This window comes from Drosophila guanche, unplaced genomic scaffold, assembly GCF_900245975.1.
Source record: "Drosophila guanche unplaced genomic scaffold, DGUA_6, whole genome shotgun sequence".
Classification (NCBI taxonomy): domain Eukaryota; kingdom Metazoa; phylum Arthropoda; class Insecta; order Diptera; family Drosophilidae; genus Drosophila; species Drosophila guanche.
Window position 1 is genome coordinate 1340864 of NW_022995758.1, and position 23917 is coordinate 1364780.

The 23917-nt window shown below is 44.6% G+C and overlaps 1 protein-coding gene across 11 annotated transcripts; it reads left to right on the forward strand.

Annotated features, from left to right (window-relative positions):
- The first annotated feature begins 961 nt into the window (after positions 1-961).
- Positions 962-23903, forward strand: LOC117590515 (homeotic protein female sterile). 11 transcript variants are annotated; one of them, XM_034283216.1, is made up of 14 exons: positions 962-1062; positions 1702-2071; positions 6110-6349; positions 6414-8320; positions 9572-11144; positions 11267-11437; positions 12572-12691; positions 12807-12938; positions 20395-20453; positions 20713-20836; positions 20937-22600; positions 22661-23262; positions 23328-23499; positions 23574-23903. In XM_034283216.1, the coding sequence occupies exons 4-14, from the start codon at positions 6992-6994 to the stop codon at positions 23637-23639; spliced, it is 6012 nt and encodes a 2003-aa protein (XP_034139107.1). In that variant the 5' UTR covers positions 962-1062; positions 1702-2071; positions 6110-6349; positions 6414-6991; the 3' UTR covers positions 23640-23903. The 11 variants fall into 11 exon arrangements, with proteins under 11 accessions (XP_034139107.1, XP_034139098.1, XP_034139102.1 ...); XM_034283207.1 differs by having other exon boundaries at positions 20937-23262; XM_034283211.1 differs by having other exon boundaries at positions 9587-11144; positions 20937-23262.
- The last annotated feature ends 14 nt before the right edge of the window (positions 23904-23917 follow it).

Below are 23917 nucleotides of genomic sequence, written 5' to 3' on the forward strand. Positions count from 1 at the left end.
TAGCTATAATTCCCGAAAACCGATTTTTACAATTTGGAAGTTAGAAAACGCGAAAATAGCTAAATTGGCAACGCTGACTCCGTTGTTGGGTCATACAAAAGAGTGTGGGAAAAAGGAAAACACCTGCGTATGGGAGTTTCGACACCCTATATTCGTGAATATAAATCTTTGAAAAAATCATTGATATATTGAAAGACCGGAATACATTGATCTCAATATCGATGTTAAAATATCCAGAATAGTCTCTTATATTCTCCAATATGTACCCTGCAGCTAGATTTTTGTTATTCGACAATTGAGATGGCAGTTCTTCGATATGTGCAGTGAATGCAAAATCTCGGTGGTGGAACTTCTCCGATAGCACTTTTCAATGGAAAATATAAAACCGGTAATTACATGAAAATGTAACTTATAAGTAGCAAATGTGTAGTTGCTATGTAAAAAACATTGTCGAATTTATGGCAAAATCACATGGATCGCAATCTTAGCCCTGGCTATGAATACTTCTTAGTTGACCGGCTTGGCCGCTGCTAAGTCCAAGCAGAGCAGGGCCGGGCTGGAGTCGCTGGATAGCAGCAAAATTTCCGATTCCACGCTCAGGTCTGCTGTTAGCTGCTGCGGCAGCGCCATTTTGTTTCACTGTTACGTTCGCTCCTCGTTTCACACGTCGGATGTGAAAATTCACCACCCTACAATATGGATACAATATCTCTCTCTCTCTCTCAGCACAAACCAATTTTCGATTACTCACACAGATGCAGGGCTTGCTCTCTCTCCCTCTCTATCTCTGAGTACTGGCCTGGCTCTCTGTTGCACACATGTCTTCGAGGCCATGCGCCAGAGCGAGATGAGCGTATGCACGATGCGCGTGCTTGCGGCTGCTCTTTCGTATTTCTCTGACTGTCTATGTGTGTGTGTGTATTCGCATTTTCAGTAAATTCGAAAAAATTTTTGTATATTTGATGGCGACAACGTCGCCCGTGCTGCTTTACTCACAAGAAACGCGCGCTTGTCGAAAAATCGTACGCGCGGTACGTACGTCGAAATTACTCAAAAAAGCTGGTAAAAATCGCTAAAAATTATATAAATTTGTGATAAATGTGCAGTGTGTAGTGCAAGGCATGCAATGCGGTCGAAAAATTATGAAATATAATGTGAAATTAGCGCCAAAAATGCATTTGAAAAATGTGAGACTTCAATGGACATGACGGATTTTTTTTTTCATTTCATTTGGGTTTTTTTTTTGGTGGTGGAACAAAAGCAAAATGAAGAAGCAGAGAAGGAAGATGAAGAAGAAGAGTGCTGAGTGTGTGTCTGTGTGTGAGTGAGAGGCATACACACACGCAACACAGAGACGCGCGCGCCAAATGCGAAAAAAGTTTCACTGCTCTCTCCCTCTCTCGTTCGTCTCTTTATCCTTCATGAATTTAGTTGTTTTCTTTGCGGCAATTGAATTATACATATACACATGTGTACATGTACGTATGTACATATAAATATTTATATATGGACACTATGTATTATGATTCGTGAATTTTTTTTTATTATATTATAATTTTGCGTGTGTGTTCATGACGTGACGGTTACGTTGTATCTTTGCTCCCCTGCTCTCTTCCATTCGGTTCCCTTGTGGGAAAAAAGTGTGTGATACAAGGAAATGTGATTCCAAAGTTTATTTTTGTGTGTTTTGTTTATTTGCAGTTGCCTTTCCCTGTAACATGTTTAAAGATTATTGGCTCATTTGTGTACATATATATTCGCAATTAAATGCAGCCTCAAGAATAATAATTACAAATAAAATCCAATAACCGGATGTATCTTAAGTGAAAATATATCGAAAAATCATTCACGGAACAAAACAAAACAGTGTTACATTAACAACAGCAGCGGCAGCGCAAAAGAAAGGATTAAACACAAAAAAGCACCGGGCAAAAAAACTAGCTATACCACAAACCGGCAAAAGCAGCACCAGCAGCAGAAGCATATTCGGAAGCAGCGGCCATATAATTCATTTGGATAAATAAACACACAAAACAAAACACAACAAAAAGACCCTGAACGTGTAAAAAATGTAAGTTAAATCCACCAGCACAGCACGTGGGAGGCTCTTCCATGGGATCCCAAAATGTTGGATGGGAAGTCGTTGTCGTCGGTTCGTAACAGAGAGAGGGAGGAAGAGAATAAGAGCCAAAGGGTCCGTTCGCAGCCGGCAGCTGCATTCCCAAGCAGTATTTCCAACCCCCTTTAGTTTGGCCACCGGCCATTGGCAGAAGAGAATCTCTACACTAAACGTTATACACGGATGGTTTCTTACCGATCAAATGGAGCAGGTTTTCCATGGCTGAAGTAGGGACATTCTTACCATCAATGACCATCAGCTGTCCCAAATTGAGTTTATTATTGCGAAACAACAAGTAACGTTCCAGGGATGGAATTCGCCAAAGAAGTCTAATGATAAAGAGAAGGTTCTTATCATCGAAGAGGCGCGATGCAATCTCTAAAATGGGCATGTGCTATGTGATAGCCACAAACTGATTGCATTTACAAACATGCAAAAATCAGCAAATATAGAAATAAATATTGTTAGTGTAGGAATATCGTTCTTTGACATCAGTTTTCCTCAAACGTTGGGAGAGCTGCCTCGGATGAGGAAATTCCTTGACAATTGAGTTTACGTCCCCCTACCCTGCCCGCCACAAAGTACCTTTTCTTCCCATTTACGTGCCTTTTACTCCCACGCGCCCGCTTGAGCTCTCTCTTTCTCTCTCGCTCTCTGGGTTAATGTCAGTTTGCCGGCTACTTTTGTCTTTGCATTTGCTTTTGCTTATGTTTGTTTATTGTTCTTTCTGCCATTTGTTTAGAACTATTTTCGCGCCTAAACAAAGGCAAAAAGACTGGCTTATTTATGTGCATCAGTGGCAGCAGCTTCAGTCAGCAACTAAGTGCACTGTAAATAAAGCAGTTGTACGCTAAATACAATCAAAATGCGTAAATGCACTAGGGATTGTCATTTGGGTGCGGGGAGAGAGAGAGAGAAGTCTCTGAGTTGAGCGGCCCATAAATTTCATTGATGCTTTTCGGTGGACCCCACTGCTGACATCGCTGCCGGCGTCACTGTTGACTTCGTAGGTGTTTCGGGCAGCATGTAAACCGGCTTTAAATTCGTGCCACTATTAGCACGATTTATTAACCTAGAGGCATGTGGCAGAGCAAAGCACAGAGAAATGGAGAGAAAAAGAGAGAGAGTGTAGTAGCTATCCGAATGATTTTCGGCATACTTGCAGATACACAAGCAGCAGCACCGTTCGAAAAGATTCCTCTCTTTTTCGGCACTCTCTCCCATCGTGCGCTCTCTCTCCTTGCTCTGTGTCTCGTGTCTGTCGATATGCCGCCATATTTGCATTTGGCTACGTATTACGTCGGACATATTGTTGTCTCGCTCTAGCACACGCCAAAACCCCTGGCAGATGCAACTTTTCGAATGTTTGCTTGTGTGTGTGTGAGCATTTTATTTATTTAAATATTTAATTTTTGTATAGCTGGTTTGGTTTGAGCATAGTTCAAGTCCAATGCAAAAGAGTACCAAAAGGAATTAAAATATAATCTTAATGAATTTTCAGTTTCTTAAACGGCTTCGATTTTGAAAAAAAAAAAAACATCCGTTAACCTTTGTTTATCCGAGAGAGAGAGAGTTCTCTCGAGACAAACTTAGCTATTGGATCTACTCTTAGAGAGCAGGCAGGGTCGGGCCGGTGAAGTATCATTGGTAAATGGTTTCGATTTAAAATATCAACTTTTGGTCCCCCTAATCCAAGTCGTACCCACCATCTCTGTTCTCTTGTGCATGCCGTTGCTGTGCGCTGCTTCTACACACCTCCCTATCTCCATACAATCACACTCTACGTCATCGTCATTGTGCTTTGCCTTGAATTTCTCATTACGAAGCACATAGCGTGCCATGATGATGCCGAGAGCCGAGCGACATGCTCACGTTCGGCATCAATGTTCGTGGTTGGTTCGGGACTCGGTTCTACGGAAATTCTGTTGAAAACTCAAGTCTACTGTACTACATAATTACAACCGCACACGTTCGTTCGCTTTACTCTCTCTTCCTCTCAGAGAGAGAGAGAGCAAGTATGAGTGTGTGTGTGTGAGTGACAGTTAATGTTTTGTTTTGTTGCGAGTTTGAAGAGGGGAACGGGAGACTAAAAGATAACCAGCCGCCCGCTATTGCCGTTTTTGATGATATTTTCTCCCTTTTAGAAATAGTGAAAAAAATAATGTTTTTGGCCATTCTGCTTTTTTTTATCTCCCCCATCATTTTCAATTTGTTGCAATTCACTGTATCTGAATACTGTTCCCTTTCCGTCGTCTTATTTTGCGTCACACATAAAGTCACACGAAACCTCGCATACAATTAAGCACGCGCTCGCCTCGCTCTCTGTCACAGACATAGACATGTATGCCGTATACTTGGCAACTAACAAAAACGACAGCTAGTCGTGTGGTGGCGGCTACAGTGGGCCAAATGTGAAATTTGAACACAGGGCGCACAAATAATTGATGGAGTTGTGACACAGACAGACAGACAGACAGCTGATACGAGTGTGAAAAGCGTTGAATGGGAATGGAAGAAAGAGAGAGAGCTTGTGCCGGCCGGCACAGACCATGCAGGCATACGCACATGTGTAAATAAATGTACGCATATGAATGAACACAAATAAATGGGGCCTTGATCTACATATGTATGTATTTCATGTGATGTATTTTAAAGTGTGCAATTTGAATGCTATTTGTGCCACTGTCAAGCGGCAATGGGATATCGGCAAAAAGTGTGAGCGTGTGCTCGAGTTGTGTGTGTTTGTGTGGGGCTGGTGCACTAGTATGAGTGTTTAGTTGTCAGCTTAGGACCTCGCTAGCGTACCACCTCACCTCAACCATAGAACAGTAATAGAGGGGTGCTAAAAAAAACTACTTAAAAATTACCTATATACTCGTTTTATTTTCCGGTGGTGTGCGTGTGGAGCGACAAACAAAGCGAGTTTTTTGTTGTGCATGAATCATGCTTTGGTGGACAAAACGACAGAAAATTACAAAATGTGAGAGCAGCGCGCTTGCGGTGTGGTGTGTTGCATAGTGTGGTGAATTTCGAAAATACAACACACGCCACACAGCATGTACACCGTGCTATGTTCGTGTGTGTGTGCAAATGTGCAAATGTTTGCATTCTATGCGTCTCACTATTGTTTTCAATAATTGATTTTCGTTTAGTGGATTGGGAATTGAATGTAGTTTTTTAACTTAATTTTGTGAAAGACTGTGTAACCGCCATTTGTCGTCTGCCTTTTGCCCCTTGGAGATTTGATAACGCACAAACGATGAGTGGAAGCAGGACGACTCTATATGTGGCAGCATGTGAGTATGTTGTGTTGTCGTTTCTCTCTCCGAGGTATTTTCGAAATTCGAATAGAGAGAGCGGCAATGTAGTGGCGGTGGCTCTGGTTCTCTTTGGCCTTCTCTGTTTTCGCTGTTGCTGTGAGTGGCAAAACGGCGGCAAAGTAACTACAACACACACCGTGGAAGAAGCAAAAACATGGAAATGTTTAATCATAAAACGCCTGACGAGCGGCGTCGTCAAAACAGAATAAAAATCAAAACTGAAACCTAAACTTAAACCCACATATAAAAGCAATATGCACTATGTTACGGGATCAACAAAGGGGAGGTGCTCGGAAACAGATTGTGTGTGTTTTAGTCTGAGTGTTGTTCGTGTGTTTTCTGTACATTGAGTGGCAGTGCCCGTGGTCTCCTCGCCGCCCACTTTCATTATTCTGTTATTCTCTCCGTGTTTTGCTTTCTGTTATCTGTTTTCTGCCCTGATTTGTTTCTGCTCTGTTCCCTCTTCTCTTCCGGCCATTCTCACAACTTATTAAGTTTTTGTTTTTGTTTATAAACTATTTGTGCGTGCTACTACCTTTGTTTATGTAACCCCTGGCTCAGTGTTGGGCAATGGGGCCGGAGCCCAACAGGCCAGAGTTGCAAAACAGTGTTGCCGGCAAAAAAAAATTGACGTTTCTCTTGACAAACAAATTTTTCATATTCATTCCAGATTGAAGGCTTGCTGCTAGAACGAAAAGAAAAAAGACTACCCACCACAACTTGGATTAGGAATAAGGAGTAGGAATAAATAAAAAAAACAGTAATCGTCAGGCTATACAATTGGAATTGCAATAAAGCCAGGTGGAAGAAGGATACGACGAGACGTTGGACGACTCCTCGTCGTCCAAACGCCAGCTGGGCCAGCCTCAATACGCCCTGCGTATTGCCCATGCAGTATCTGGAGAATCTGGTAAGTGGAACATTGAAATTTGCACTCGGATGTGAATTGATTAATCCTCGGACTCGTTTGACAGTTGAGGAACATTGCTTAGCATGAAGCAACGGAATACACAACAGCATTATCCATCAATCAGTGGATTATTAATATCGAGGAGAATCGCAGAAGCAAATACAGCAGCAGCAGCAGGAGGACAGGCTTTGGAACCCGCCGAATCAGAAGCAATAGCAACGACTGAAGGAGGAGTCGGACTAGCCGTAGGCGGAACTGGTGGTTTCCTTTATCAATTTTCCAGTAAGGAGAAGAGGACTCACCGGAAGTTAGCTACATAATAGGACTTGTACACGAGCGGGCGATCGCCGCACCGGAGAGGAGACGGACGGAGACGGCCCCGGGCGTGTGTGTTTCTCGTGTCTGTGGTGTCGTGTGTGTGTGTGTCGGCCGTCTCAGTCAAGCATAATCAGCATCAACAGCAGCAGGACAACCAACATTCACTAGCAATCGGTCGCAGCAGGACCAGGGACAGAAGCAAAAGCAACAACCAGAAGCCTCACCATCAGCCAACAGGCGGAGGAGCAGCAGCACCAGCAATAGCACCACCACTCCACTGTTGTCATCATCGTAATTATAACTACCATCATTAAAAACAAAACCATGTCGTCCAACGAACCACCACCTCGCTACGAGCCGCCTGTGGAGCCGATCAATGGCATTGTGCAGCCACCGGTAATGCCTCCAGCGGATAGACCCGGTCGCAATACCAATCAATTGCAGTTTCTGATCAAAACCGTGATGAAGATGATATGGAAACACCATTTTGCGTGGCCCTTTCAGCAGCCCGTCGATGCGAAAAAGCTCAACCTGCCCGACTATCACAAGATCATCAAACAGCCGATGGACATGGGTACGATCAAAAAGCGTTTGGAGAACAACTATTACTGGTCAGCGAAGGAGACCATCCATGACTTCAACACGATGTTTAATAACTGCTACGTGTACAATAAGCCCGGCGAGGATGTGGTCGTGATGGCCCAGACGCTGGAGAAGGTGTTCCTGCAGAAGATCGAGACGATGCCCAAGGAGGAGCTCGAACTGGAACCGGCCACGGCCAAAGGTGGCAAGAAGAAAGCACGTGCCCCGGCCATACCCAAGTCAGGATCAGGTGGTGGAGCGGTATCTGGCACGGGTGCGGCTGTCGCGAATAGCAGTAATGGCAGCAGTAGCAGCGGATCCGTCAATAAGGTAGCACCATCGGCCCAACAGTTGCCCAGCATGGGCAGCGGCCTGGCGGCACAGTCAGCGGGTGCCGGAGGTCACGGATCAGCGGCGGGGTCGGGTACAACATCTCGACCCGTATCAGCGATGGGCGGAACGGTTTCATCGACGGCCGGCGGCGGCGGTGCACCGTCCATACCACCGATTAGCACAATGCCTCCGCACACAGTCCCCGGCAGCACCAATACCACGACGACGGCCACGACGATGGCCGACGCCATTATCGCCAGCATTCGTAATACCAGCCAGGCCGCATATCCGGGCGCCACCCAGGCCACCTCCTTACTGGACGGCAGCAGCAGTGCGGCTGCATCGGTAGCGGCAACAACAGCGGCAGCGGCGGCGGCACAAGCAGCGGCGGCAGCAGCAGCAGCGGCGGCGGCCGCATCAGCGTCTGGCGGAGGAGCGGGAGCTCCCGGCACAGTCAGCACGGCGGGTGGTGTGACAATACCATCCGTTAACACCGTCACCACAAATGTGCACTCCTCCTACGTGAACAGTACGGCGGGCGTTGGAGTCGTCGGTGTGGGTGTCGATGCGGTGATACCGCCCCAACAGCCAGCGAAAATGAAGAAGGGCGTCAAACGGAAGGCGGATACAACGACGCCGACGGCCAATGCATTTGAGTCGCCCTACGCCCAAATGGATTCCAAGTCGGCCAAAATAGCGACGCGTAGGGAATCTAATCGTCAGGTAAAGGGCAAAAAGGTAAGGGGTAAATGGGCATTGCCAGATGTTGTGCTCATCATATATTTGTTGCTGCATCCCCACAGTCAATGCTCCCACGCATATGTTTTGAGGTGTTGCCTCTCGCCTACCCTCCTACCTAACACATGCAGAAACCACACAATTTCGCAAACAATAATTCTCCCCCCCGCAACACCAAACACCAACCACAACAATCAGCCAACAGTGGACCCACCATACACGTGTTCAATTTGAGCTCCAAAGCGTGACTCCAGCCATCGCTGTACATAAACATTCCAAGTACATTTTTACGTTCAAGGCGGGCCTCCTCCATAGAGTCACACGATATAGGGAACCCACTAAATTTCCAATTAGAAACTCAAATAATTAATTTGCATGTGGACATAAAACACACAACTTGCTCACTTCATCCTTTATTAATTCCATTATGCCGAAGATGTAAAGCCCCAAGCATCAGTCCCTTCCTCTTCATTGAAAGACTTGTCAGAGGCAGAAATTCGTGAATGGTGATTGGTGAATGGGTGGTGAAGAAATGAGGAACACACAAGTATAGTAAGGTGGACAAAAATACTATGCGATCATGTTACGATTTTAGTACATAATCAATCGAATCGAATCGAATCAATCAACACACAACACGCTGCCTCCTTGCCTCTTACTCTAATTTCATTTTTCACATTTGATGTATATATACAAATATCATTTATATTTACATTTACATTTACATTTATAAGCAAACAACTAAAAAAGAAAAACAATCAAACGAAAGTGCATACAAGCTAAGGTACAGTGCAGCCTGGCAAGAGTAGCTAGATGCGTGAAATAATTAGTGATGGAACTGAAACGATCTCTTGAGCAAATTAAATTCATTTCCATGAGACTGTACTTTGGTATCATGGACTCAGCTGAAGGCATTTATCATCATCATCATCATCATCATACAGTTTGCATGTTGTATAAGTACTTCTTCAAGTTTCAAAGTAGCAAGAGAAGCTAGAGGGTTGACTCGATCGAGGCCGCACTGTACTACCCTCTTGTACGCATTTTCATAGGTAGGGAACACGAAATACGTTTGCTAATCCAATGTTTGTTTTTTCTTCTTGTTTCTTTTCTTTAATTTTGTTCTGATTTCTTTCGTTTATGTTTTGCACTCCACTCGAACAACCAACAAATGCATCATCCATCATCAACATCAACATCCAACGGCCTACTACAACATGATGAACTGAACTGAACCGCACTGAACCACAGGATCTTACATTCCAGGGCTCGGGTTATGCGATGTCGCCATCGATGGGTGTCGTGCCTGGATTGGCGGCGGGTGTTGCCGCCAGTGTTGCGGCGGCCAAGTCAAAGGAGAAGCTGTCGGACGCACTTAAGTCATGCAACGAGATTCTCAAGGAGCTGTTCAGCAAGAAGCACTCGGGCTATGCCTGGCCCTTCTACAAGCCAGTGGATGCCGAAATGCTGGGACTGCACGACTACCACGACATCATCAAGAAGCCGATGGATTTGGGCACCGTAAAGCGGAAAATGGACAATCGGGAGTACAAGAGCGCACCGGAGTTTGCGGCCGATGTGCGATTAATATTCACCAACTGCTACAAATACAATCCGCCAGATCATGATGTCGTGGCCATGGGCCGGAAGCTGCAAGATGTCTTCGAGATGCGCTACGCCAACATACCCGACGAACCGGTCTCGAATGCGGCCCACCATCATGCCCATACGCACGGACATGGGCACGGGCATGGACATGGCCAGAGCCACGGTCACGGACATGGGCATGGGCACGGGGGCTATTCGAGCGCTTCCCTTAAGCACGATGGCAGCGACTCGTCCAGCGAGGACTCCAGCGACACAGAGAACGAGTCGAACTCGGATGAGGAGCGCAGCGCCAAGCTGAAAATGCTCGAGTCCAAGCTGCTCGGTCTCCAGGAGGAGATCCGAAAACTTTCCGAGGAGGCCTCCGCCAAAAAGAAGGCCAAGAAGAAACTCAAAGAGAAAAAGAAGAGCATCGGTGGGGGATCGGGAGCCGGTTCGGGCTCTCATCATGCCCATGGCTCGGCTGGAGGTGGCGCAGGTGCTCCGTCCGCCAGCCATGGTGGCGTCTCAGTGCCGGCCAGCGTCGTGGCCCTATCGGCGGGCGGTGCAGCGGGAGCCAACCTATCTGCCCTACTCAGCGGTTCGCTGGTAGGCGCTAGCGGAGCGGGCGGCGGAGTGCCCAATGTGTCGGCACTTCATTCGCACGCCCACGACATGACCCTTGCCATGAGCCAACTGACGGGCAATGCGGCAGCGATTGGAGCTGGCTTTACGGCCGGCATACCGCCACCGGGACCAGCGCCGGGCGGCAAGGGAGCCAACATGGCCAGCGCCATGGCTGCGGCGGGAGCGGGTCCTGGTGCCTCTGGTGGAACCGGCGGCAGCAGTAAATCGAAGAGCAAGGGCCAGCGTGGTAAGGGAAGCTCGAGCAATGCGGGAGCGGGCGGCGCCTCCTCTGGTGTGACGGTGAACGCGGGCAGCGGCATCGGTGGTGCTGGCGCAGCGTCCAGCGCTGGCAGTGGCGGCGGCAGTGGGGCCACCGGCCCCAGCGGCAATTCCTCAAAGCGTGGCAAGGGCAGCAATAGTGCCGGAGGCGGCGGCAGTGGCAGTGCTGCCAATGCCGCCAATGCCACCAGTGCAACCGGCGCCGGTGCGCGCGGCAACAGCAAGAAGAAGCCCAGCCAGGTGATGAACTTTGACTCCGAGGAGGAGGACACGGCCAAGCCTATGTCGTACGATGAGAAGCGACAGCTCTCACTGGACATCAACAAGTTGCCAGGTAGGAGTCACAATTCTTTATATTCTCGAGCCAACTGCCGAGCCAAAGTAGTCGCATGCGCCCCAGCCCATGCATTAATCATTCAATAACTAACCAATGATCGTGTTTTTCCCCATCGACAGGCGACAAGCTGGGGCGTGTGGTGCACATTATCCAGAATCGGGAGCCATCGCTGCGTGACTCCAATCCCGACGAGATAGAGATCGACTTTGAGACGCTGAAGCCGTCGACGCTGCGCGAGCTTGAAAGCTATGTGGCGTCGTGTTTGCGCAAGAAAACACGTAAGCCATGTTGTAAGTCTGGAACTAAACCGGGACCACAAAAATCTAGAACAAGAGCAAGCACAAGAACAGCAAGGAGAAGAGGATGTATACATATATACATAACGAGTAGATCAATTAGTTCGAGAAGTAGTTCAAAATGTATACTATCGAGTTAAAGCAGATGTAGAATCGTTTTGGTTGTGTTCTGGCTGACAGATTGCAATCAAAATATAGTCAGTAAAAGACTAGTGCCCGTAGAGGATGTAATGCAAAACCAGAATCAGGAAAGAAATAGGTCAAAGAAGTAGAACCGATGGAAAATTTCGGCCTAAAACGAAGAGCCAAATTGGGGACAATTTTTTGCGTTACAAATTATAAAGAGTGCAGGAAAGTGTCTTCGCGAAGCTAGTCTAGTTTGTATGGAAAATATTTTTGTAAGCAGATAATAGCGTAGACAAAATGCTAGGTACAGTCACCACCAGGACGAGCACAGCAGCAGCAGCTTTGGTATTCAATTAATCTATAGGCGATAGACACTGAACAGATAGAATAAGTTGAAAAGCTTTATTGCTGTTATTGCTCTCTCTCTCTCTTACCCTTGCCTTTTAGCACAAATCCAAATTTTTCCAAATTTCCATTTCAAAACGAATTTTTGTGTGAATTTTCAAACATTATTTGAAGAAAGAAACGAGTGGTCATGATTTAGTTAGCCAAACTCTCAAGTAAAAACAAAACCAAAAACTAAAAAAAAGTTTACATTAAGTTTTCATTTAAATGCGCTCCCACCAACCCCCACTCACTTTCTCACTCTATCTCTTCTGTCTGTCTGTCGACTGTCTCTTGTATCCTCTCTCAATTTGTTTCTGATTTTTGTCTGTAGTTACATTCATATATGAGAAAATGCATGAACCTCCTGTCCTCCTATCTGTTTCGTAGCTTGAGAATGCTGTTTTTTTTTGTAATTCTTCTTGTTGTTGTTGTCTCTGAGAAGGATTCGTTATTTCCCCAAGCAACCAAGCATGCACCCAACCAACCAGCCACCCACCCATTTATATCTATATCCCGCTCCTGCCCTTATACCTTAATCTCTCATTGATCGAGAGTGAATTTGTGCTGTACTAATACACTCCTCCTCACTTTGTCCGTCTCCCCCAATCTGTGTAGATAAAAAGCCTTCCGGCAAATCGAAGGATGAGCAAATGGCGGAAAAGAAGCAGGAGCTGGAAAAGCGGCTGCAGGATGTCACCGGCCAACTGGGGGCCAGCAAGAAAAACGCCAAGAAAGGTAAGTCGGGCGACAGACCAATCCAACATCCTGCCTGACATACAGCGGACTCAGGCAGACCAGGGCCCGTACTGACTACCAAATAACCAATTGAATAATCATCATTCATTCACAGATGATTCCACCTCGAACAAAGTGGAGGCTGTGCAGCCAGCGAATCCCGTGTCGTCGAGTTCCAGTTCCAGCGATTCATCGTCCTCGAGTTCGAGTGATAGCAGTTCGAGTGACTCGAGCGACAGTGAAGCAGGTTAGGACGCGTTTTGTTTGTTTGTTTTACCTTATAACGCCTTTTTTTTTGTTAGTTTATATAGACTTATATATACGTATGCATATATATGTATATATATATATATATATATATATATCTGTATGTATATATAGATATAAATATAAATATTAATATATATGTAATGAAAGAAACGTTTTTAGACAGCAGCAGCAGCATGTAACAGAATCGAACAGATCGACGATCGACAGTAAGACCGACAACTTACGGAATAAACAAAAAGCGTGAGTGCGGTGGATGAAGATGAAGATGGAGGAAGAAGAAGAAGAAGAAGATGATGATGGTATAGCAAGAGCAAGTAAATAGCAGAGGAGAGGAGAGAGTTTGTGCACAATGTGTTGAATTATTTGGGACAAAGGAAAGAGACAAACAGATAAACCGAAAACACTCTGAAAGAAACCATCCTAAACCTTATTTTAGAAAGGCTATTAAAAAGGGAGTGCGCATCGCATTGAATAATTGTAAAAAGAATAAAAAAAACATACTCATAAACTTGTGTGTGTAATTTGAATGTGAGATTGAAAATATTGTGAAAAGATATGGGGGAATTAATGTAGGCGGTAGGCGGGAGAAGTTTTGCAAATTGTAGTAATATTTTGGGCTTAATTAACTGAATTTGGATATATAGATTTATCTAGATATATATATAAATCCATAACTATAAATGTGTATATCTTGTAGTAGCACACACACGCATAATATAAATAGTCGTTTTTAGTTTATAATTTTATACGGATAGGTCAAACGGGAGAACAAGAGAGATGGAGAGCGAGAGAGTGTGTGTTGCTGTTTAATGCTTTGCTTAGTTCTTCTTCCTCTACGTCTTCGTTCATCGTTATCATCGTTCCTGGGCGGGTGTCTGGAAGATGGGTTGCTGCACAATTAATGGGTGTTAAATGGAGAGAGTCCGACTGACTGAGCATTAAGCTCCTCTACACACACACACACACACACACACAATCTCAACTCAATTTATTGAATTTAGCGCATTTTGTTAATGTTTTGGTGTGCTAAAAAAACAAAGAAAAAATAATAGAGGGTGAACAAAACAATCCAACTGGCAAGTCTCCTACGTGCAATAGGCAGGGTCCCTTATACACCCCCTCCCCACCCGTTTACTAACCGTTAACAAAAAAAAGCAGACTGGCAATACGCATCAGAGCTATTTATTATAATATTCCTTTGTTGGTTTCGGAATTGTTTATTTATAAATAAATTAAACAATTAAATTAATAAAATAGATTTTTTTATTGTTGTTAGAAATGACCCAGAACCAAGTTCACGCGAAAAAGTGCAATACGCATTCAATTCTAAGGAAACAAAAGGAACAAAATTCACAGATGAAGCAAAATATTTCTTCTTTCTTATTTTTTTTGTCTTAATAAAACCAACAAAATACTTTTATAAGTTGTGGTAGATAATTAGTTAATTGTTCTTCAGGCGATCCACCACTACATAAATACATACACTCTGATGCTGACTTATGCAGAATTGTTAAACAAATTTGCTGTTTTTTTTTGTTTTTTTTGTTTTTTTTTTCTTCTCGAAATATATTGTACAGTTATGCATTTTGGTACAAGTCTGTCAAAGGGGGGGAGTGGGGGGATGTCCCACCTAATGTAAAAAAGCACCGTGTGCTAAAAACCCCTCTTCCGGCAGGCCCCTGACAGTCGCAAGAAAACCCAACCAAAAAAAAATAATGAACTGAGACAGAGAAATACAAACAGACATACGAGCCAAAATGGTAGTGACAGAGACTAAGAACCACTGCAAACCTTTCTATTACAGATATATACATACATATATACCGATATATATATATATTTATATGTATAAATACTAATTCTAGGTCTAGTTTAGCGTATATACTTCATTATATATACAAATCCATACACAAACTGATAAATACATATATATAAATATATATATATATGTATATATATAGATAAATATATATAAAAAAATATATATGCAAATAGATATTATATTTAAGCATTTCATAGGTATTAAACGAATTGTATTTTTAAATGAAGACAAAAATCAGAACACAACAGAAAACACACAAGAATAATGTGAATATACATACATACATATATCGTTTATGCATATGTCTGTGTATATATATATCTACTTATATATATATATATATGCACTCGTATTGAATAAAACTAAAAGAAAAATAATAACTAAAATCTTACACACACACACAACTATCTGAAAAATAAAAACAGAACAGAAATCGCTTACAAAAAGCTATTTACTTTAAGTCTTTTTTGAAAAAAAAAAACAAAAAAACAAAACAAAAGAAAAACAAACAAGTAAACCTTATTATTACCAATATTATGATTATGATTATTATTATTATTATTATTATTATGAGAATATGCTGAAAAAAATCGTGAAGCAATTGTGTATTGGGGGCAGCCAATTTCAAAAAGAAAGAAATGATTCCAACTCCAACCAACCAAACAAACAACAAACCAACCAACCAACCAACCTATCAATCAATCAGTCAATCAAACAAATCAGAACCAACCAATCAATCAGTCGATTTAACAACAACTTTTCATCAAGTCTTATAAAGCCAAAAGAGCAGCCCTACATGGACAGCAAACATCAACGAATAAAATCGGGCTATAAACGAATCATTCACATAAAGACACAACACCAACACCACCATCACCACCATCGCCATCGCCATCACCATCACCATCTCCATCAAATTAAATTTGTTATACTGTCACTATAAAGTCTAAAGTCCCTGGTTATTCTGATGGTTAGCCCATCAGCCACTGTCCTCTACGCATTTGTTCGTGAGAGCCGTAAAGATCGATTTGTTAAATAGAGATCTGATCTGATTAAGAGATATGATCTAAGAGAAGCAACAGACAAGACATCTATCTACAAAAAAAATCGAAGAGCAGTAGATATTTTCAATTCCATAAGGTTTCATGGTCATGTTAATGTCATACAGTGCACAAATTACAATAGAAATATAACTTAACTCATCTGACAAGTATTTTATCTTACTACTACTCTCGATCTGGCTCAAAAGTGATATCTTACTGCATTCTGTTTGAACTATTCGCTCTATTTATGCCCGTTCCACTTCTTCACCACGACTGTGCTCACAGTTTGGACAATGGGCTCTCTCTCTCTCTCTCTCTCTCTCTCTCTCATTGTCGCCGGTTTCTGTAGAAGCAGGTGGGAGGAGAGGGAGTGTGAGGCCGGGCGAAGCTCTTGCTTATTCCGCTCGCTCTTTTATCTCGAGTTCCATTCCATCTCGTGTTAACATCCGTTTATCCATTCATCCATACAGCCGCACACATAATGAAACATATGTACATACATGCCATACATTACATAGACCATACACCACATTGCCATAGTGTAATGTGATTTGATCCCTGGTCCAGGGTGTCCTTCCACAGTCGAGTCTGATGATTATTTCATTTGTATGGCTTCATGTTTGGGTGTAGGCTCTTGGGATCGGATCCGTGGTCTCGCACTTCCGTTAGAATATATGCTCGTAGAATCCATTGAAAAAATACCACATGAACAACTGGATCCAAAGCAACAACGGCAGGAAGCAGCAGGAAACACACACGCACACAATCACAAATGATGTGTTAAATATAATAATATTGAATCAGAATTATAACCCCCCTCTAATAATACCAAATGTTGAACAATTACCAATATAGTATGTTTAAAATAATGCAGAAAAACAAACAAAACAAAAAAACAAGCAAAAAAAAACTAAAAGCAAATGCAAATGCAAATTCAAAAAGCCAATATGCAACAAAAATATATTTGAAATTCTCTATACACTTGCAGACAATGTGTAAAAACATAGAAGGTATGAAAAGCTTCGAAGCGAAAAGAGAACAAGAAAAAAAAAACAAAAAAAAACCAATAAAACTAAAAAAAAACCACAAGAAGCCTAAAAAAAAAATAACTGGACAAACGTAACTGTACAAATATATCGGGACATCGAGAGAGATAGAGCGTGAGCTGTTAATGACACAGAGAGAGAGGGAGAGAGAGTGGGAGTGGGAGTGGGAGCGGGCTGGGCGAGGTCCAGAAAGTGGGACATATTTCATTAGATAACTTGACAAGAAGACTCAAGACTCCATTCAGCGAGCTGCGAAATATGATATAACCACGTGAACTCGACTAATTGTATACCCTTTAGTATGGTGAAATATCAATATTATTTATTTGTTTTATTGTTTTTTGTATCGTGAAAATAAAGTAGGAAAACACAAGTAGCACAATTCGCGATGAAACCTTCGCACTTCGCAATCGAGGTTAACGTTAACGTGAACTCTATGTAATTTTTGTTGTTGTTCTATTTTATACTATATGTGTACATAAAGATGTAAAATACATGAGAGCAAAACACTGTCTGTTCCGTGTGCCGTGTTACGTTTGTTTGAGGCGCTGTTATTTTCACTCCCTTCCTACCACCAACCCACTGTACCTTGTATGTTATGTATGAGTATTTATTACAAAATATGAAGAAACGGTTCTTCCCATAGACAAGGCTTCCATGCCGCTCTCAAAATTAGGAACAATCGATTCGATTCAAGAAGGCAGCTTTAAAATAAACAAAGATAACCGATAAAATGAGAACTAAAAGAACAAAACGAATAAAATATACCCTACTTACTCTTCGAGTACCGGGTATAAAAAGATTATGTAGAAAACTCCGCGTGTCCAGGGCAGGCCCAGTGTCGATCAGTGTCAGTGTCGGGCTCCCATTTCTGTCACTATCTTCTCTCGGCTCTCTCTTTCACTCTGTCACTGCCTTTTGTGTCTGTAGTAGTGGTTAATATCAGGGGATAAGGCAAGGGACTAAGCGGATACGGAAACGAAACTGAACAGAAACAAGAAAATATGAGTATTTTGCTCTATAGCTAAACTCCAACTAGATGTAGTGATTGTACATAGATATATGCAATACTGCTATGTAGGATAATACTGGTCAGGAGGTATCAAAAACAAAACAAAAAGAAAAACTAAAAAGAAATTACAAAGAAAACAGTAAACCAACAAATGTTTTCCGAAAGCATTTGATTTTATCTTTTTCGGCTGTCGGCTTTCCCCTTTACACATTGTTTGCACGTTTTTTTCAAAAAAAGAAAAAAAAAAAGAAAAAAAAATGGAAAAATAATAAATAAAAATATATATATATACACAAAAGAAATGCATATAGAAGAGGAGAAGGATTGAATGGATGATGATTATGAGAATGCAATGGAAATAAAGAAAACATTTTATAAAAAAAAAAGACAATTGCATAAAAGAATCAATTTAAATATATAAATTTTTACTATTTTAAATAAATCAAATGAAAACGAATGATGGAAGACAAACAGCAACAAACAAACAACAGAAACAATAATAATAACTAACAACAAAATCACAATGAAAGCCAGACATAAATAAAGGGCAGACCATAGTGAGAGAGATAGGATAAAATCAGAAGGACAGAAGGACACTACCAAAAAAGGCAGCAAGAGAGCAGTAGTTTTGACGATCGTCTAAACGATTTGTCGTTTCCACCGATATTTATTTCATCAATGCACATCTCACTGCCAGAAATACGATAAAAGTTTGTTTTGTTTTCAATGAGAGAGTTACTTCCAACTGGCCTTACCATGCAAATGGTGTGAATAGGAGCACAACATGTCAACATTTAAAAAGCAGTCGACAGTCGAAAAGTAGCAAACACGTTGTACATTTCCATACTTTTGTCAATGTTTTTACATTTAATCATTGAGATTTTGATACTTTGGAGACTACTCTTAACGATTACTTGAAGATTACATTTGGGATAGATTTTGTTTCTAACTCGTGAGGTAGAATGGAAGCGTGAGAAACAAAAAGAAAACCAATTATGGAAAACTAACGGAAGTTTCATCGTTTAAAAGATAATGGCAGGAAGATGGGAAGACGAAAGTAAAATCAAACATAATATAAAATAATATAAATAGCAACAAATCTTAGGGAAAGGAAGAGGGTTAGAGAATCGGCTCTTCGATTCTTCAGACACAAGACGGAACACAAAAACTAACAAGCGGAAGGAACTTGAAGTAAGACAACGTAACGAAGACCACACACATATTTAGCATTATAAAAAGCACACACATGCATACACTTAAATATTTATAGTAAAAAATAATAATATTTATTATTAACAAATGGCAGCGCCAAAAACCAACAAAATCAACAACTAAACTAAAACTTAACAAAAAGCAATGAATACAACAACAAACAACACCAACAACAACAACAAAACTGAGAAAAGAAAATGTTTATTAAAAAAAAAGAAAGAAAAAAATAACAAACGTGTGTTCTTCCTCATTCCAAAAACATTTGGCATTCTGCTTGTGGTTTTTTTTTGGTTTTAATATACAATTAAATTATACTATATAGATATTGAACAACAACAACAACAACAACAACAACGATAACGAGTTCGTACATTACCGCATAAAAAACAGATTGAAATAACGGTACAGTAGTCAGCTACCACATGGCAGCTGGTTGGTACAGTGCAAACCCACACTCTCTCACACAAACACATACACACACACATACGCCTAGAAAGAAGATGGTTGGTTTGTTGTGATCGAACGGCTGCCCCCTCCAACCCCCTCGCCGGCTGCAGTGGTGTGTTGGAGCGTGTGGTGTGGATGGTCTTTGTGGGGGTCTTTATTTCCGTTTTGCCCCCGATTGCAGTTCTTCTCATTTACAGTTTAGATAAAAGTGAGAGGGAGAGAGAGTGCGAGAGACAGGGCAGGGAGAGAAGATTGGGAGTAGGATAAACAGAGCTATAGTAAGAGAGGGAGGGCGCGTGCGTGTGCGCTTTCTCCGTATGAGTGAGGAAAGCGCGCATACATCCCAAACCCATCCAATACGCCCCAGTCTCCACTCCCGGCACCACCAACAACACAATTGTTTCATCGATCGATCGGCATTGTAAGAGGTATTTTTAATACACATACTACTATCACTACCACTATTATTATTATTTATATTATATACAAAACCTATGTACCACATATGAATATTATGTTCTCTTTTGTACACGCACATTTAATTAACATGTTTATGCCCCCAACCACCACCCTACCCAATGTAAATCAATTGCTTATCTTTCCACTCAAGTATCACCCATTTTTTTTTCTTGTTTTGCTTTTGTTTAAGCGACGCCCAGCATTAGCTGCAGCCTCGTTTAAGCACAGTGCCAATCAACCCAACCCAACCCAACCCAACCCAACCACTGCTGGTTTTTGTGTGTCTTTCTTTGCTTGTAATTTCTCCGTCTCCCGCCTTGTTCTGCTCTGCCTGGCAACGTGGTCTGTCCGTTACTTAATCTCTCACTCTCTAATTTATCTCCCCACTACAGGTGATGGCGACGAGCGACCTCCGCGCAAAAAGAAGCCACGCGACTCAAATGGCAGCAATGTAAGTAGCAGGAAGCCATAAAGTATATAAACCGCAACCCATAAAGTATATAAATAATAGGTATAAATATATCGTGAATTGATCTATCGATGTCCTGTCCGTCTGTCGCTGCATTTGTTATGTCCACGGTGCATTTCAATCGAATACCAAAGTGTTGCATGTAAAACACAAACTTACTTGTCTCCCATCTTGTCTTCCCCGCTCTCGTTTCCTGCTCGCCGTTCGTTACCTTCTTGTGTCGCTCCACCGGAACACACAGGTAAATAATCCCAGCCTCAACGTTGTTCTGGGAGGAGCCCTGCCGAGTGGCGGCTTGACGCCGACGCTCCTTCACATGGGCCTGGACCACGTGCTGAACCAAAACTCACCCTCGTCACAAATGGGTAATTATCCAATGACCTATCCGATCCGATTGTGTGTGCCCAACTAACCTTTGTGTGTGTTCTACCCTCCTGCTCCTGCTCCATTCCATTCCATTCGCAGCCAATCTGTTGGGCAATCCGAATCCCATGACGGCGGCTGCCATGCTGAACAATAACAACAAGACGACGTTGCAGGTCGGCGGCAGCTTCGGCGGCGCCACCGCGGGCGGCAACAACAGCATGCTGCACGGCTCGGTTGGTGCAACGGCGCACCACAAGAACGGACAAAACGATCACCTAATGACTGGCAAAGTGCCGCCTGGCGGTGGAGCTGCCGGAGCCGCTTCCCTGCCTCCCCACAGCTATGCCGGCAGTGTGCCTACCCAGGCCGCAAGTCTGGGCGGAGGGGGCGGCATACGAATAGCCAGCAATCTGCACAAGCAACCCAATCTGCCCGGTGGCGATCTGGTCGAGAATCACGCGGCGCTGACCGCTGCCTTGACGTCGACCGTCAACAGCAACAGCGGCGTCGGCAGTGGAGCTGGAGGGGGCGCCGGCCTGAGTAACACCAGCAGTGGCACCGCCTCGGGCCACACACATAACACCAACCCAATGGGTGGCCAGGGTGATGGCTTGACGGGCGCCTCGCTGGCATCGGGCCTCAAGCAAATTCCGCAGTTCGACGATCCCGTCGAGCAGTCGCTGGCCTCCCTGGAGTTCAGTGCGGCGGCGGCCTCCACGGGCAAATCGGGCCTAACCGATAACTTTTTGATGGCCCAGCAGGGACACCTGATGCAGCAGCCTGGTCAGCAGCCGCAGCCGCCCTTTGGACACCACCAGCAGCAGCAGCAACATCAGCAGCAACAGCAGCAACAGCAGCAACAGCAGCAGCAGCACCAGATGGACTACATGACGGAACTGTTGACAAAGGGAACTGAGAATGTGCCCGGTATGAACGGAAACCTTTTGAACTTTAACCTCGATATGGCGGCTGCGGCAGCCTATCAACAGAAGCAACACCACGGCCAGCACTCCCAGCAGCAGCAACAGCAGCAACAACAACAGCAGCAGCAGCAGCAACAACAGCAGCAGCAACAACAGCAGCAGCAGCAGCAGGCGCACAACAATGGCTTCAGTGTGGCAGACTTTGGCATGCCAGGATTCGATAATCTGACGGCAACAGCATTCCTTGACCTTGAGCACCTGCAGCAGCAGCACATGCAAATTCAACAGCAGCAACAACAACAACAGCAACAGCAACAACAACAACAACACCAACAACAGCAGCAGCAGCTCCACCATCCACAGCAGTCCCTGCAGCAGCTCCATGCCCACCAGCAGCAGCAGCTGCAGCTGGCCAACAAAATGCTCCTCATACCGAAACCGATCGAGTCGATGATGCCCAGTCCGCCAGACAAGCTGAAGGCAATGCTGAAGGTATCCCAATCGCCCTCCGACCTGAAGATGCACTCAAGCCAGGCGGCGGCAGCCCAGAGTATGCTGGCGCAGTCCTTCAAGGCGGCCGAGCAGAACCTGAAGAACGCCAGCTCGTGGTCTTCGCTGGCATCGGCCAGCTCACCGCAGAACACTTCGAGCAGCTCGAGCAGCAGCAAGCCGAAGCCGGCGATGGACTCATTCCAGCAATTCCGCAATAAAGCCAAAGAACGTGACCGCCTCAAGCTGTTGGAGGCGGCCGAGAAGGAGAAGAAGCACCAAAAGGAGGCTGCCGAGAAGGAGCAGCAGCGCAAGCATCACAAGTCATCCTCGTCTTCATCCGCCTCACAGGCGGCTCAGGCTGCCGCTGCCGCTGCAGCAGCCGCCGCAGCAGCAGCTGCCGCAGCGGCAGCGGCAGCCTCCTCAGCAAACATCTCCACCGGAAATGCGCCTCAGTCTGGGGCAGGACAGATCAGCAGTGATAGGGAGAGGTCAAGCAGTGCTGTGGATGCCACCCGAATGGGCAGCGGTGGTGGTGGTGGTGGAGGCAACGGCGGCCTACTCCTGCCCGGCAATGGCAACAACAGCAGCAACTCGGCCAACAGCAACGGACCCGGCAGTGCGGGCAGCGGCAGTGGGGGCCCCGTCAGTGCTGGTGGTGGTGGTGTTGGTGGTGGCCCGGCAAGTGGCGGCGGACCGAACAGTGGCGGCTGCATCATCGGACCACTGGCAAACACAGGCAGTAACAGCAACAGCGGCGTTGGCAGCGGTGCCACAAGCAGCAACAGCAATAGCAGCGTGGGCGGTGTGGTCGGCAGCGGAGGGCCCGGCTCCAACAGCCAAGGCAGTAGCGGTGGGGGCGGGACCATGGGCAGCGGACTCCTTGAATATGGCCCACAGGCGGTGGTGCTCACTCAGGCGGTGGCGAATGCCCAGGCCCATCACGTATCGACAACAATGGCAGCACAGACCGTTCTGGCTTCCTCGCCCCTCGAGGCCATGGAGAGTGGGAGGTAAGTGTTTATTGATGTTCCTCATTCCATGACGCTAAATGTAATCCACTTGTGACTTACCATAGGAAAAGCGTGCATGACACCCAGTCCCAGATATCTCGTGTTGAAGACATTAAGGCGTCGCCGGGCCAGGGCCAGGGTCAGAGCTCACCGGCACAGCAATCGCCGCAAGATCGAGCAGCTGCCAAGCGTGCGGAGCAGCGAAGAGCGGAGCAGGAGAGACGCAGACGCGAAGCGGTAAGTGGCATACCCCTCGTCTGGACCTCTGCTGGATTCAAATTTTGTTTTTTTCCTTTATTTATTCGACGCAGTTGGCTGGCCAAATCGACATGAACATGCAGAGTGATCTTATGGCAGCGTTTGAGGAGACGTTGTAGGACAAGGCCTTTGGAGGACAGCAACGGACATATACGCATCCCAGAACCAGCATCCTCATTGCTGCTCCGAGAATGCCGTCGTCGCTTTCAAAACGTCGGGCGGCGAGAACGTCAAAGCATCTGCCACAACAGACAACGATGGAGAGTAGCACCAGCAACAGCAACAGCAACAGCAACAGCAACAGCAATAGAGACCATAAGAAACATGCCAGCAGCAGCAGCAGCCACGAACCAAAACACAGTAGCAGCAGCGTTGGCAGTAACCCCGACCACAAACA

Bases quoted from the DNA above. Each gene is read 5' to 3' on its own strand.
- LOC117590515 (XM_034283207.1), top strand. From the start codon at position 6,992: ATGTCGTCCAACGAACCACCACCTCGCTACGAGCCGCCTGTGGAGCCG. The intron at 11,145-11,266 runs GTAGGAGTCACA...CCCCATCGACAG, and splicing joins GGACATCAACAAGTTGCCAG to GCGACAAGCTGGGGCGTGTG. The intron at 12,692-12,806 runs GTAAGTCGGGCG...ATTCATTCACAG, and splicing joins CAAGAAAAACGCCAAGAAAG to ATGATTCCACCTCGAACAAA.